The sequence below is a fragment of the Erinaceus europaeus genome, chromosome 2, assembly GCF_950295315.1.
Source record: "Erinaceus europaeus chromosome 2, mEriEur2.1, whole genome shotgun sequence".
Lineage (NCBI taxonomy): Eukaryota > Metazoa > Chordata > Mammalia > Eulipotyphla > Erinaceidae > Erinaceus > Erinaceus europaeus.
In genome coordinates, this window is record NC_080163.1 from 129,708,097 (window position 1) to 129,720,762 (window position 12,666).

The 12,666-nt window shown below is 43.2% G+C and overlaps 1 protein-coding gene across 5 annotated transcripts in view; it reads left to right on the forward strand.

The window, feature by feature from the left end:
* The first annotated feature begins 849 nt into the window (after positions 1 to 849).
* Positions 850 to 12,666, forward strand: part of ADAMTS18 (ADAM metallopeptidase with thrombospondin type 1 motif 18) — a 213,898-nt gene continuing 202,081 nt past the window's right edge. For 4 of the 5 annotated variants that reach the window (XR_009548253.1, XM_060185133.1, XM_007516646.2 and 1 more), the window contains exons 1-3: positions 850 to 1,374; positions 1,487 to 1,586; positions 4,915 to 5,231. Coding sequence is in view for 4 of the 5 variants with exons in the window: in XM_060185133.1 (XP_060041116.1) it covers positions 1,303 to 1,374; positions 1,487 to 1,586; positions 4,915 to 5,231 (489 nt within the window). In the remaining variant the exon portion in view is untranslated. The remainder of the gene's footprint in view (positions 1,375 to 1,486; positions 1,587 to 4,914; positions 5,232 to 12,666) is intronic. The other variant, XM_060185134.1, reaches the window with a different exon arrangement.

Consider the following 12,666-nt stretch of genomic DNA (forward strand, 5'->3'; position numbering starts at 1 on the left):
CAAAATTAGATTCTGTTTCTATTTTTTCATTTGTGTATTTATTTATTATTTTAAATCAGAACACTACTAAGCTCTGGCTATCGCTGAGGTGAGGAATGAAAACTTGGGACCATTTGCATGGAAGTCCCTTGAGCTATCACTGTGTTATCTCTCTAGTTTTCCTAATTTAAAAGCCTAATCACTTGAGTACTATAGCACCACTGAGCACCTTTCTTTCCCATTGGCTTGGGAGATTATATTTTGTTCACCACTGTAGCGGGGCTAGTAAACGTATAAAGAGTAAATAAACATGCACAAAACAGACAAGAGAGTGCCCATTTGGTTATGATCCATTTTCGTAGTTATCAGGAGGGAGAGAAAGATCTGGAAGATGCGCTACCTCTGCAGGCCCATGCTATGCTCCCCAAGCTCGATGTGCTTCCTGCAGGCTGGTCTGGGCAGGCAGGTCAAAAGGTTAATCTGGGTAGTGAGGCTACAGTCTGCTCAGCTGAATCCAGTTTCTTAAGGAGTTAACAATTCCCACCTGGAAAGGAGAGCGCCCTAGGTAAAGGAGAGAAAGCAGGAGCAATAGCCTCGAGGTTTGGCAGACTTGCCAGGTGACTTGTAGAAGAGAATTTCAGCACAGGTAGCGAAAGGCCGTCCGCTCACTTACCTGGGTTTCCCCGCTTTTCAAAATTCATCCCTCCCAGCACTTCAATGACGTTTACCAAGCCTGACCCAGGGCGCTCCCCTCCCTTTCTCCGCGCGGGGTCCCTCCCACCCCGCCGTCCTCACCCAGTCTCCCCTCCCCCAGCCCCCTCCTTCCCAGCCCGAGCGTGCTATCCCACGCCCTTGCACCAGCCCGGGGGCTCGGCCGGGCCCGGGAGCCGCTGGTCGCCAATCACCATGCGGTGAAGAGGCGGCGCTCACTTCCAGTGCGCTGGGGAGCCAGCTGGCGCCGCTTTCCCCGGGAGCCCCAGGCGGGCGCACAGACTGGCGTGCCGACCAGCGGGAGGGCACCCGCAGCCCCCTGGCAGCCACCTCTCCCAGGCCTGGGGACACCCCCCCACACACACTCACGCCCAGTCCTCCCCGGGGAGCTGCAAGTCTCAGATCTTCTGGCTCCTGCAAGGACAGCAAGGGAGGCTAGTGAGAGGCAGGCAGAAGGGGGAGCCCCGGCCCGCCCCGCCCCGCCCCGCCAGCGATGTGACCCGAGCGGCTCGCACCTGGCGCCGCACCTGGAGGACCGCGCTCCGGGGCGCCGGGGAGAATGCGCGCCGCTCGTGCGCTCCGCCCGCCGCTTCCCGCAGCCAGCACCTGACCATGGAGCGCGCGCTCCCCGCCGCAGGCTCGGCTCCGCGGGGGGGTCCAGCGGGACTGGGGCGCGTGGCCAAGGCAGGTGTCCAGCGCCTAGGGGCGCGCGGGGTGAGAGAGTGCGGGAATGGGGGCAGTAGGGGGCATTCAGCCTTGCAGTCCACGTGTGGTGGTGACACCTTTTCTCTTGCAGGCGCTCCAGCTGTGCTGCCTCTGCTATTCGTTGGTCGCAGCAGCCTTAGCCAGTGACAACAGCGGAGACGGTGGCGGTGGCAGCAGTGCATTAGATGATGGTTCGTATTTCCCCTCTACCCCCAGCCCCGGAAGGGCCTTTCCGGGCGTTTTTTGCCCCCCTCCCCCCATAAGATAAACGCGCCCCAACCTGACAGGTGTGTGTGCGCGCTTGCTGGAAATGGTTCCTGTCTGGAGAGGAAAGGGGATATAGCAAAGACTTTATCAAAAGAATCAGCGCCTCAAGCTGCAAGTCACATAAATGAGAAAACAATACTTTCTCTCGTTCACAGATGGCTTGTTGTTATTATTATTTTAACTGTGGCGAAAAAGTAGAAAATAACCATGGACTAGACGGCTAATATCAAAAGGTCTCCTTCCTAACTTTCTGCTTTTTCTGGGAAAGTCTGCAGGAACTGTTGGGGGAGGGTGTGTGTGTGTACATGAAAGCACAGGTGAGCCTTGTTTTCCTCCTCTTATCTTTCCTCTTTGTTATGTTCCTTTCTTCCCCTCTTCTCAGTACTTTTCTCTGTCTTTGTGTCTTGGATTACCACAGACCCCTTTTCCAGAGAGTCAAAATCAGGTAGTTCGAGTTCTCTGGGAACTGTATGTATGTCTTCTGAGGTTCCAAAATATCCTTCCTTTTCTGTCATTTATTAACTTCCCCATAGTGCCCAGAAGGGAAAAAAAAAAAATCAAATTTCCATTGTTTCCCACCAGCTACAGGAGCCTAGCTGACTGCTGCTCCAACTTTGATGTGCCTAATGCTGCCTTAAAGAAAAGCTTTGCTGAGCTGGGACAACGGATTATTGGAGATAGGGGGAGCTGTACCTGGGAGTGGAGGTAGTGAAAGGACAACTGGAGAGGCTAGTGTAGTTTCTGGAACAGCCCTTCAGGTTTCATCAAGATCAAGTGACTGGAGGTCTCCTCTGTCCAAGCCACCACCTTGTAAGAACCCCGCCTTCTGTCAGGCCCAAAGCAAATCAGTCAGGAGTTCTGCCTGCTCTGCTCCCTTCAAAGACTGAATATTGCTCTCAGCCTGCTCATCATTTCCTTGGAAACAAACTAGTAGCAGGTGTCTGTGTGGGTTGGGGGTGGTCCTTTTAGCGCTGATGCCATGGAAGTTTGGCTGGGTAACCTTTCCACATGAGTTACCCAGCTAAAAGCAGGCAGGGTTTTAGATAGTTTTGGACAAGGAGGTAATAAACAATTATTGTAAAGTCTCTGGAGCATGTGCCAGGGATGGTTTTCAGAGTTAAACATTAGTATTGTGGAGGCTTTTTTTTTTTAATTAGGGGAGGAGAGAGGATTTTGCTATGAAAAAGCTGCATTTAATCAAGAGCACATACCTGTAAAGCAGGGTAATTATTTTTAAGAAGAGAATTATTATACTGCTTAACCCTCCTCCCACAACCCCCAGCACTGCTAAACCCTGGCTTGTGGTGGTGGGGAGTGAGGGTGGGAGGATAATGTGGGGCATTGAACCTGGGAATTTGGAACCTCAGGCATAAAAGTATTTGCAAAACTATTATGTTAATTTCCCCCATTGCAAAGTCTATTTTTAAACCTCAAGAGAACGCCCATAGCATAATGGTTATGCAAAGAGACTCTCATGCCTGAGGCTCTAAATCCCCAAGTTCTGTTCCTAGCACCACCATAAATCAGAGCTGATTTTTGGTTAAAAAAAGAGAGAAAATACTTTCTCATGTATTGAGATTAAGATGTATTGACAGAGAGAGAGAGAGGAGACACAAGCATTAGTCTGGGACATAGGATTTTGGGACTTGAACTGGGGACCTTGTGCTAAAAAATTCAAGGCTTTATGCACTGCACACTGTATCACCTCCCTCAGTTATTTATTTATTTATTTGCCTCCAGGGTTTTATCTCTGGGCTTGGTGCCTGTGGCTATTTTTTTTTTTGGTGGTGGTTGTTGGATAAGATAGAGAGGTTGAGAGAGGAAGGGAAGACAGAGAGGGGGAGAGAAAGATAGACACCTGCAGGTAGGGAGCTGGGGGCTTGAACTGAGATCTTTGCACAGGTTAGGGTTAGGTTCAAGTTTCAAGTTAAAATGGAAACTAGAGGAGAGCTAGGACACAAATTTGTAAGAGTGAGAGAAAGGATTCTCATTTGAGCAGTAGGAGACTGAGATAGTTCATCACATAAGAAAACAGTTGAAGATAAATGATTTTTCTTCTAAATATAGACCCAATTAGAATATCACCCATAGATTCTATTAGTAAGAGGGCTTCTGTTAATGCCTTAGTTGTGGGAGGTTGTTGACTGTTCACTATTTGAGGAAAAGGGAAACTTCTTTTCCTCTTCCAATTACCAAGGAGCCAAGTGACTCAAACATGCCTTAGTTATTTGGAATCTTTCTAAACACTCTCCAAATTAGTTTCCCATTCTATGCCTAGAAAGTGGAAATGTAGAGTGTTTTGTAATGCACTGAGAGCATATACAAAATAATTTAGTGGGGTGATGCTTTTCAGCTTCAATGTTTTATGATAGAGAACAGTGTGGTGATTCAAACTTTTTTCAGGCAGTATTTTTTTTTAACCTCCTCCTCCTCCTGCTGAAAAAACAGCAATTAATGCTGCTCTAGGGAGCACTGGTGAAGGTATTTCTAAACATGCCACTCCAGGTATCCCCCAGTCAGACACTCCCCCACCAACATGTCTGAGCAATTTTCACATCAGATTATTTAGGGTGAAGTCTGACAATTTCAAGGCACTTTTATGCATCCACTGTATTTTATGCTTACAATAAATGCAGTTGTCCCTGTGAAAGCTCACAGTGAAGTGCTGAGAGGGCTGGACCTTTTTTGTCATTTAGAATTACTAGAAACACGAAACTGCTGTTACATGTTGATTATTTGCAATATCATCTCAAATATCTTAACACTCTGAGCTTCCATTTGCAGTTTAAGCTCCCCTTCCTCGCCCAAATACACTCCCAATTTGTTTAGCCCACAAAGATGCTATTCTCCTGGAAACTTTTGTGTTGCTTTGTGGTTTTATGCTTATTAATTTTGTCTCCAAAATACCAGTTTTTACATAGGGGTGGCTTCACAGCCCACATATAAAAAGATCAGCTAGCTTTGCAGACTGTGGGTGTTGCGGCATTTCCCACAAACCTTTTTGCCCTGCATCAGGATTGTAGTTGACTTGTAGTTTTTTTTTTTTTTTTTTTTTTTTTACTGGAGTTACCAGAACACAAAGCTCACTGCAAAGATCACAAGGTTCTCCACCTGCTGGATTGTGTTTCACCCAGATGCAAGCAATAGGAGCAAGCAAAGACCTGCTTGCATTGGGCATCACCCTCTGCCTGACTGTTGGGAGGTGAACTTTGTGGCCTGGGGTGCTGACTGCAAACTCTCTTCCCACTGCAGATTACATCTTTGTCACGCCAGTGCAGGTGGACTCCGGCGGAGCCTACATTACCCATGACATTTTGCACAGCAGCAGCCGGAAAAAGCGATCAGCCAACAGCTCCTTGCATTACCGATTTTCAGCATTTGGACAGGAAATACATTTAGATCTTAAGCCTTCGGCGATTTTGAGCCATCATTTTATGGTCCAGGTACTTGGGAAAGATGGTGCTTCAGAAACTCTAGACCCCAACCCCGAGGTGCAGCAGTGCTTCTATCAGGGATTTGTCCGAAATGACAGCTTCTCCTCGGTCGCTGTGTCTACGTGTGCCGGCTTGGTGAGTAACCTGCACTCAGAGGCGACTCCCTCTTTCATGTGTTTTCTATAACTCAGATGAACAGATGTGTGCAATATTAAGTGTTCTTCCAGCCAACTCGACACATTCACACTGTCAGCTTTGATACTTAGAATATTCTCTATTGAATTAATCTAATCTGCTCCCAGAAAAAAATATAATAGAACTTTAATTACCATTTAGAACATTCTTTTTGATGTTTAATGGTCTGGGCTCTTTCATTCTCCACATTTGAGATGATCCTTAAGGAAATTAACTTGATGGATGCCATTTGCTTTGTAAAGTCTTGAGAGACTAGACTTTATATATATAAATCTAACAAGCTGCATGCCTCTACACTGCTTTAAAACAGGAAAACTATATTTTAGTGCAAAGTTGCATTCGGCAGCCCTGTTAATCCCTCCCTTCACTGCAGAAAAGACATCTTTTTGTTTTCTTTTAGTGAATCTGTTTGGGTTATCCTGTTCACATCCTTTGTGAATGTGGCATGCTCCAGAGTTGGCAGGATTCAGAGTAGCATCTAGGGAGGCAGGGCACTTAAAAGCATTCAGAACGAGTGTAATTTCCTCTTTGTGTCATCCTCATCTGCTGAACTGCAGGCAGATAATACTGGTGTAAATGATACTTGCCTCTGGATTTAATCAAATACTTATCCAAGGCAGGAAGTAGTGGCATTTGGGGTTTGTGATACAAGAAGAGTCTTGAACAGACTGAAGAGTTTGTGTGTGTTGAGACATATGATAGTCATGCTTTGGGATGACTGCGAGGAAGGAAAAGTGTGAGGAAGCTCAGCTCAGGGTGTAATGCACATGGTATTTGAGGACACAGAGCAAGTGTATCTAATACCCACATTCTTAGCTAATTGTAGCTTTAATTCATTGAACTTTTTGTCACATTGTGGTCTAAAATTTAGCTGAGACTTTTCATCACAACCAAAGTTATAGAATTCTCTGGTGTAGCCTTGGAAGTTAAGAGTGCAGCAAAGGATGAACAGTCCCCAACTAAACTTGATCTATTTTAGTGATCATCATGACCCGCTTAATGACCTATGTTATAATATAGCCATACATGCATGTGTATACCCACACATAAGAAAAGATCTTGGTTTTACTGAGATGATTTCATAGATGGATACAGATAGATATAGTCAGCTCATATTTGTGACCTTGGGAGAACCACTGCAGTTTCCAGTGGAGGGAATGGGGACACAGAACTCTGGTGACGGCAATGGTGTGGAATTATATCCCTGTTATCTTATAATTTTTTAATCCGATATGAAATCACTAATAAAAGAAATTGTACTGCTGCGAACATAGATATATACATATCTTTTTGGATGGATGTGTTTGGTTCCTTAGGCTATATCTCCAGGAGAGGAATTTCAGGGTCATAGGGTAGGTCCACTTCTAACCTTCTGAGAGTTCTCCAGACTTCTCCATAGAGGTTGGACCAAATTCCATTCTCACCAGCAATATAGGAGAGTTCCTTTTCCTCTGCAACCTCTCCAGCATTTGTTGTTACTATCTTTTCTGATGTAAAGTATCTTCCTGTAATTCTCTCCTGATATTAGTGTTTGAAAATCTTCCAAAGGAGTTTAGGTACCCACAACAGTGGCTGAAACTACCCCCACTCCACAAAGCACTATGGTGAAGGGCGGTCACATAGGATTATTTCTCATACCAGCACTTACTAGTAGGACCATGGGCAAGTTACTAATCTCTCTGTACTGTTTTCTTCACCCCTAACATGGAGAAAGAAAAAGGGTTTAATTTATAGGACTGTGGGGATTTAATGACTTTTTTTTTTTTACCAGAGCACTACTCAGCTCTGGCTTATGGTGGTATGTTTGGTTGAACCTGAGACTTGAGAGGGCCTCAGGCATAAGAGTCTGTTTGCATAATCATTGTACTATCTACCCCTGCCCGATTTAATGACTTCTTTTAAGGTTTTTTTTATTTACTGCATGAAAGATTGATATTGAGAGGAGAGGCCAAAGAACCACTCTGGCATATTCGATATAGGGATTATACCAGTGGCCTCATGCATGCAGGTCCTCTCCTAGGCCTCACTGACTGAGTCATGCTCCATAACAGTGAATGGCTTGTTATGTGAAAAGTGCTGCAGCAGTTTCTGGCACAGAATAGTTAACTCAGCAGTTGCAGTTCCAGCGAAACTTAGTCTTTTCAAATTTTACTCTCTAGGACTCTACCCTGTGAGTCCTAGCAAATCTGACCTGTTGTCTCATGTTATCAGGTTACTTCTCCTATCGAAGAGATTTACTTTTAAACAGGGAACAAGTAATCTTTTACTTCTTAAGCATAAATCAAGTTAATTTGCATCATGGTGCCATCATGTCATAATTGTTTGATCACAGGCAGATGCAAAAGATGTAATTGATAGCTATAACTCCTATGTATAAGATGGCTTGTAAATTATAAATTGGAATTTTGAAGCTCAGATCTTGTCCTTACTGTGCAGCAAGCTAGTTGCACATAAGTAGATTTATTATTAATAATAATAATTATTATTTATTTATTATTAGGCCTGTTTACTTTCCTGCACCATGTAAAATGACCACTGTCAACTGCAGACATCTGCTTCTAATTATCCAATGTATTGTCCCTGGCAGGATCCTCTTGATATAGGGAAGAGAGACTCAAGTATATCCTCATAGTATCAGCTACTTTTAATGACCCTGTCTAACATTGCAAAAGATAAACATATTCAATTAAACAGCAAGAAAAAAGACAAAACCACAACTGAGAAGCTGAGGCCCTGCTATTTTTATAATATTGTGTTGAAGTATAATATATATACAGAAGAATACAAAGCCCACAGAGTAAAGTCTAGTGAAATCTTACAATATTCTTTTTTTAAATTTATTTATGTTTATTTTTTATAAAAAGGAAACATTGACAAAACCATAGGATAAGAGGGGTACAACTCCATACAATTCCCACCATCCAAACTCCACATCTCATCCCCTCCCCTGATAGCTTTCCTATTCTTTATCCCTCTGGGAGTATGGACCCAGGGTCATTATGGGGTGCAGAAGGTGAAAGGTCTGGCTTCTGTAATTGCTTCCCCGCTGAACATGGGCATTGACAGGTGGATCCATACTCCCTAACCTGTCTCTCTTTCCCTAGTGGGGTGGGGCTCTGGGGAAGCAGGGCTCCAGGACACATTGGTGGAGTCGTCTGTCCAGGGAAGTCTGGTTGGCATCAATCTTATAATATTCTTATAGTCATCTGACTAAACAGAACATTATCAGAAAAATATCTTACCTGATTAAACAGGATATGTACCAGAAAATTCCTCTGAGTTCCTTTCCCATACTACCAGCCTAAAGCAACTTCTGTTCTAATTTCTGGGTATAGCTTAATTTTGCATATCTTTCAATTTTATAGAAATAGTATCATACAGTCTTGCTCTGTATAGTCTATAATACTTTCATCTAATTGCTAATAGACATTCACAATCTGGGACTATAACAACAACAAATATCCTTTATATGCCTTTTGGTAAATAGATGGACACATTCTATTGGAAGCATACTAGAGAATGAAGTTACTAGGATTTAAGACACATCTTAGGATATAGGACTCAGCTTTAATATATTCTGCTATATAGCTGTTTTCTAAGTGGCAGTACTAATAGTCATTGCCATCAGCAGTGTATGAGGGTTCCAGTTGCTCTACCTCACTACCAATACTTGCTATTGTCAACTGTTTCCATTTTAGCCACTAATGGGTGTAAAGTGGTACCTCATGGGTTTAGTTTGCATTATTCTGGTGGTTTATAAAGTTGAATACACCTAGGGGTTGAGTGGTGGTGCACCTGGTTAAGTGCACACATTACAGTGTGCAAGGGCCTGGGTTCAAGCCCCCAGTCCCCACTTGATGGGTGAAAGCTTCATGAGTGGTGAGGCAGGGCTGCAGGTGTCTCTCTCCCTATCTCTCTTCCCCCTCTTTCTCAATTTCTGGCTGTCTCTCTCCAATAAATAAAGATAATAATAGAAAGTTGAATACACCTTGTTGTGCTTATCAGCCACTTGTCTACATCTACCTAGTTAGTGAGTAAGAAATTATGTGAATGTTTTTAGCTTAAATTGTGCTTTTCCCTTTTTCCCTTTTTCTCTGGGTGGAACAAGATTTCTGAGGAAAAATGCCTACCAACTTCACACTTTTGCTGTTCTGGCTTTGAATCACTAGTAGTGATTCTGTTTTTGAAACTTGACCAAGTAGCAGTTTAGCACTGTGAGACTCTACATTGAGAGAACATTTCATTGGGGCCATTGCTATACAGAGATGAGAGAAATAGTCTCATCAAAAGGAATAGTGTCTTCATCCTTCTGACTACTTGAAGCCCACTGACACTTTAGTCAAACAAAGGGTTCCTACTTTCTCTGAACTTAACTAATGAAATAGATTCAGAAAACTGAATGATTTCACAAATCCAGCACAGAGACAAGCTTTTAAACATGCCTATTAGATTTGTCAAAATTCACATGCTACAAAAAAAAAACTAAAACTCTTCTTCCATTAATGTATACACTGGCATAAAATAAATGGTGACTAAGTAGCAATCTTCTGCCTCTACATCAGTATTTCACCAAGAGTGGGGCTAGATAACTGGCACCAGAGTGTCTTTGGAGGTTGTACTGATGTCTTAGTGTTCATGCAGCATATAATGGTAGAGTAGTAAGTCGAATTCAAATAGCATAGCATCTAGAAGAAAGTTATCTTGATGCTAGAGAAACCCAGAAGAGTGTGAGATATGATGAAAGGATTATAATGGTGAAACAGCTACATGCATACATATTTATTTCAGCTAGAATTTCTCTAGCCAAGACTTTCCCTCACTGATTCAGAATTTAAAACTATGTTAAAAGTATTTTCTTAAAATGTACCCATAACCCAAAATGGACAGTTCTCTCCTAGGAGTTAAGTAAGCAGCTATTTACTTGGGAAAATTCATAATGCAGGAGTTGATAACATCACTGAGTGAAATCTGCCTGTCATTATGTCTGAGCATAATTATTTGGACATTTCTGATTGCCATTCAGTGCAATACCTTTCCAATTCACTACTGTCCCCTACACTCAACTTCTTTGATTTTTTTAAAATTATCTTTATTATTTATTGCATAGAGACAGCCAGAAATTGAGAGGGAAGGGGGAAAAAGAGAGGGAGAGACCTGCAGCACTGTTTCACCACTTGGAAAGCTTGCCCCCTGCAGGTAGGGACCTGGGACTTGAACCTAGGTTCTTGCACATTGTAACATGCACGCTCAACCAGATGCACCACCAGCCAGCCCCTTATACCCAACTTTTTTTTGAAGATATTTGACTTTGCTGCCTTTTTTTCTCAGAATCTCCAAGTTAGTGACTAAGCTAATCTAATCACTGTCATGTATAGCCTTTCTACAATATCCACTGCCATTTTAGGGAGACTCGTAATTTTTACTTTTTTGTATTATTTTTTTTTAATTTTTTATTTATAAAAAGGAAACTGACTAAACCATAGGATAAGAAGGGTACAACTTCACACAATTTCCACCACCAGAACTCTGTATTCCATTCCCTTCCCTGTTAGCTTTCCTGTTCTTTAACCCTCTGGGATTATGGACCCAAGGTCCTTCTGGGATACGGAAGGTGGAAGGTCTGGCTTCTGTAATTGCTTCCCCGTTGAACATGGGTGTTGACAGGTCAATCCATATTCCCAGCCTGTCTTTCTCTTTCCCTAGTGGGGTGGGGCTCTGGGGAAGAGAGCTCCAGGACACATTGGTGGGGTTGTCTGTCCAGGGAAGTCTGGTCGGCATCCTGCTAGCATCTGGAACCTAGTGGTTGAAAAGAGAGTTAACACCCAAAGCCAAACAAATTGTTGAACAATCATGGACCTAAAGGCTGGAATTGTGAAGGTGAAGAGTTGGGGGGTCCTCCATTTTGTAGATAGCTAGTAGGATATTTTAGTTATATTCCAAAGGGCCTGTGGCTATACTAGGTTTTTTTTGTTGTTTTTTTTTTTTTGCCTGAGCCTGAAATCTGATAAGCATGTGGATCCAAGTTATTGTCTAGGGAGATGATGTCATGGCTGGAAAAGGAACAGAAAGCTGGATCCGGGAAGAGAGTAGCTCCCAAATATGGGAAAGGTATATAAATATTGTTGATTGTAAACTCCATCAATTTGATCTGATCTGGGCCCCATATTCAGCTTAGGAACCTATGTGACCTCTGCATCCCTATAGATCTAAGCTCACATTCTGTGGTCATAAGTAGGAACATTCCAAACTGCCCCAATATCAGTACCCATCTTCCTCAGGTGTAGCATAGAGTGTATTGTCCAGCCTCCCTTTGGAGGGTGAAACATTCTCTACCATTGATGATCCAAGTTGAGGGCAAGGTCCTATGGGAGTCCACAAAGGGGTCTATTATGTTTTTCCTGATAGAAATGACCAGTAACAATGGAGAGAGGGATTTATTCGAGGTCTAGGCCCATCATGTCTGTTTGGGAATCTCAGGACTCCATGATTAGGGTCCTGGGTGATGGGGTGGCCTGATAGTGACTAAAGAATCATCCTTAAAGCATGCCAGTCTCTTGCCATTATTCAGCTTTTGCAGTCCTTGCTTTGATAAGGTTAGCTTGGGAGTAAGTGAGGGAAATGTAATAGGAAGTAGGTGAGAAGAGTATCTAAATCTTAAGTAGTCACTATTTCATTATGAACTTGATACTAATTCATTGCACACTATTGTGTATTTTTGCTTTCAGGTATATATTTTGCCCTAATTTCTGGATACATGTGAACATATGCTCTATCTTACAGGACCTGGTTGATATCTAGGTTTTGGGACTTTATTAGGAAGTGAACCTCGTGGAATGGAATTAGGGAATACTATGAAATGAAAGGTCTCACCCGAGTAATGAGAGTGAAGGGTTGACATTCTGTGCCTGGTGTCTCTGGACACAGTCTGAAGTGAAGCATGCTGAGGTGGTACTTGTTGTGTTGATTAGGTTGGGATCAGCAGATGCAATATCATTTGGTATGAATTGAGAGAAGCATGCAGGAAAATAAGCCCCACTCTAGAGGTTCCAGGACTGGGGGAAATACAGGCTGTATAGAGAAAGCAGAAGGTTCCTGCTGTCTTAGGATTTAAGAAGACAATAGATATTGTTATAATCACATTATTGGGCAATTGGGTTAACTTTGAAATATTCCTTTGTTTAAGCACAGGTGGTGCTAAGCACAAGGACCTGCATAAGGATCGTGGTTCAAGCCCTGGCTCCCCACCTGCAGGGGTGTCGCTTCACAAGCGGTGAAACAGGTCTGCAGGTGTCTATCTTTCTCTCCCTCTCTCTGTCTTCCCCTCCTCTCTCCATTTCTCTCTGTCCTATCCAACAACAATGACAACAATAATAAC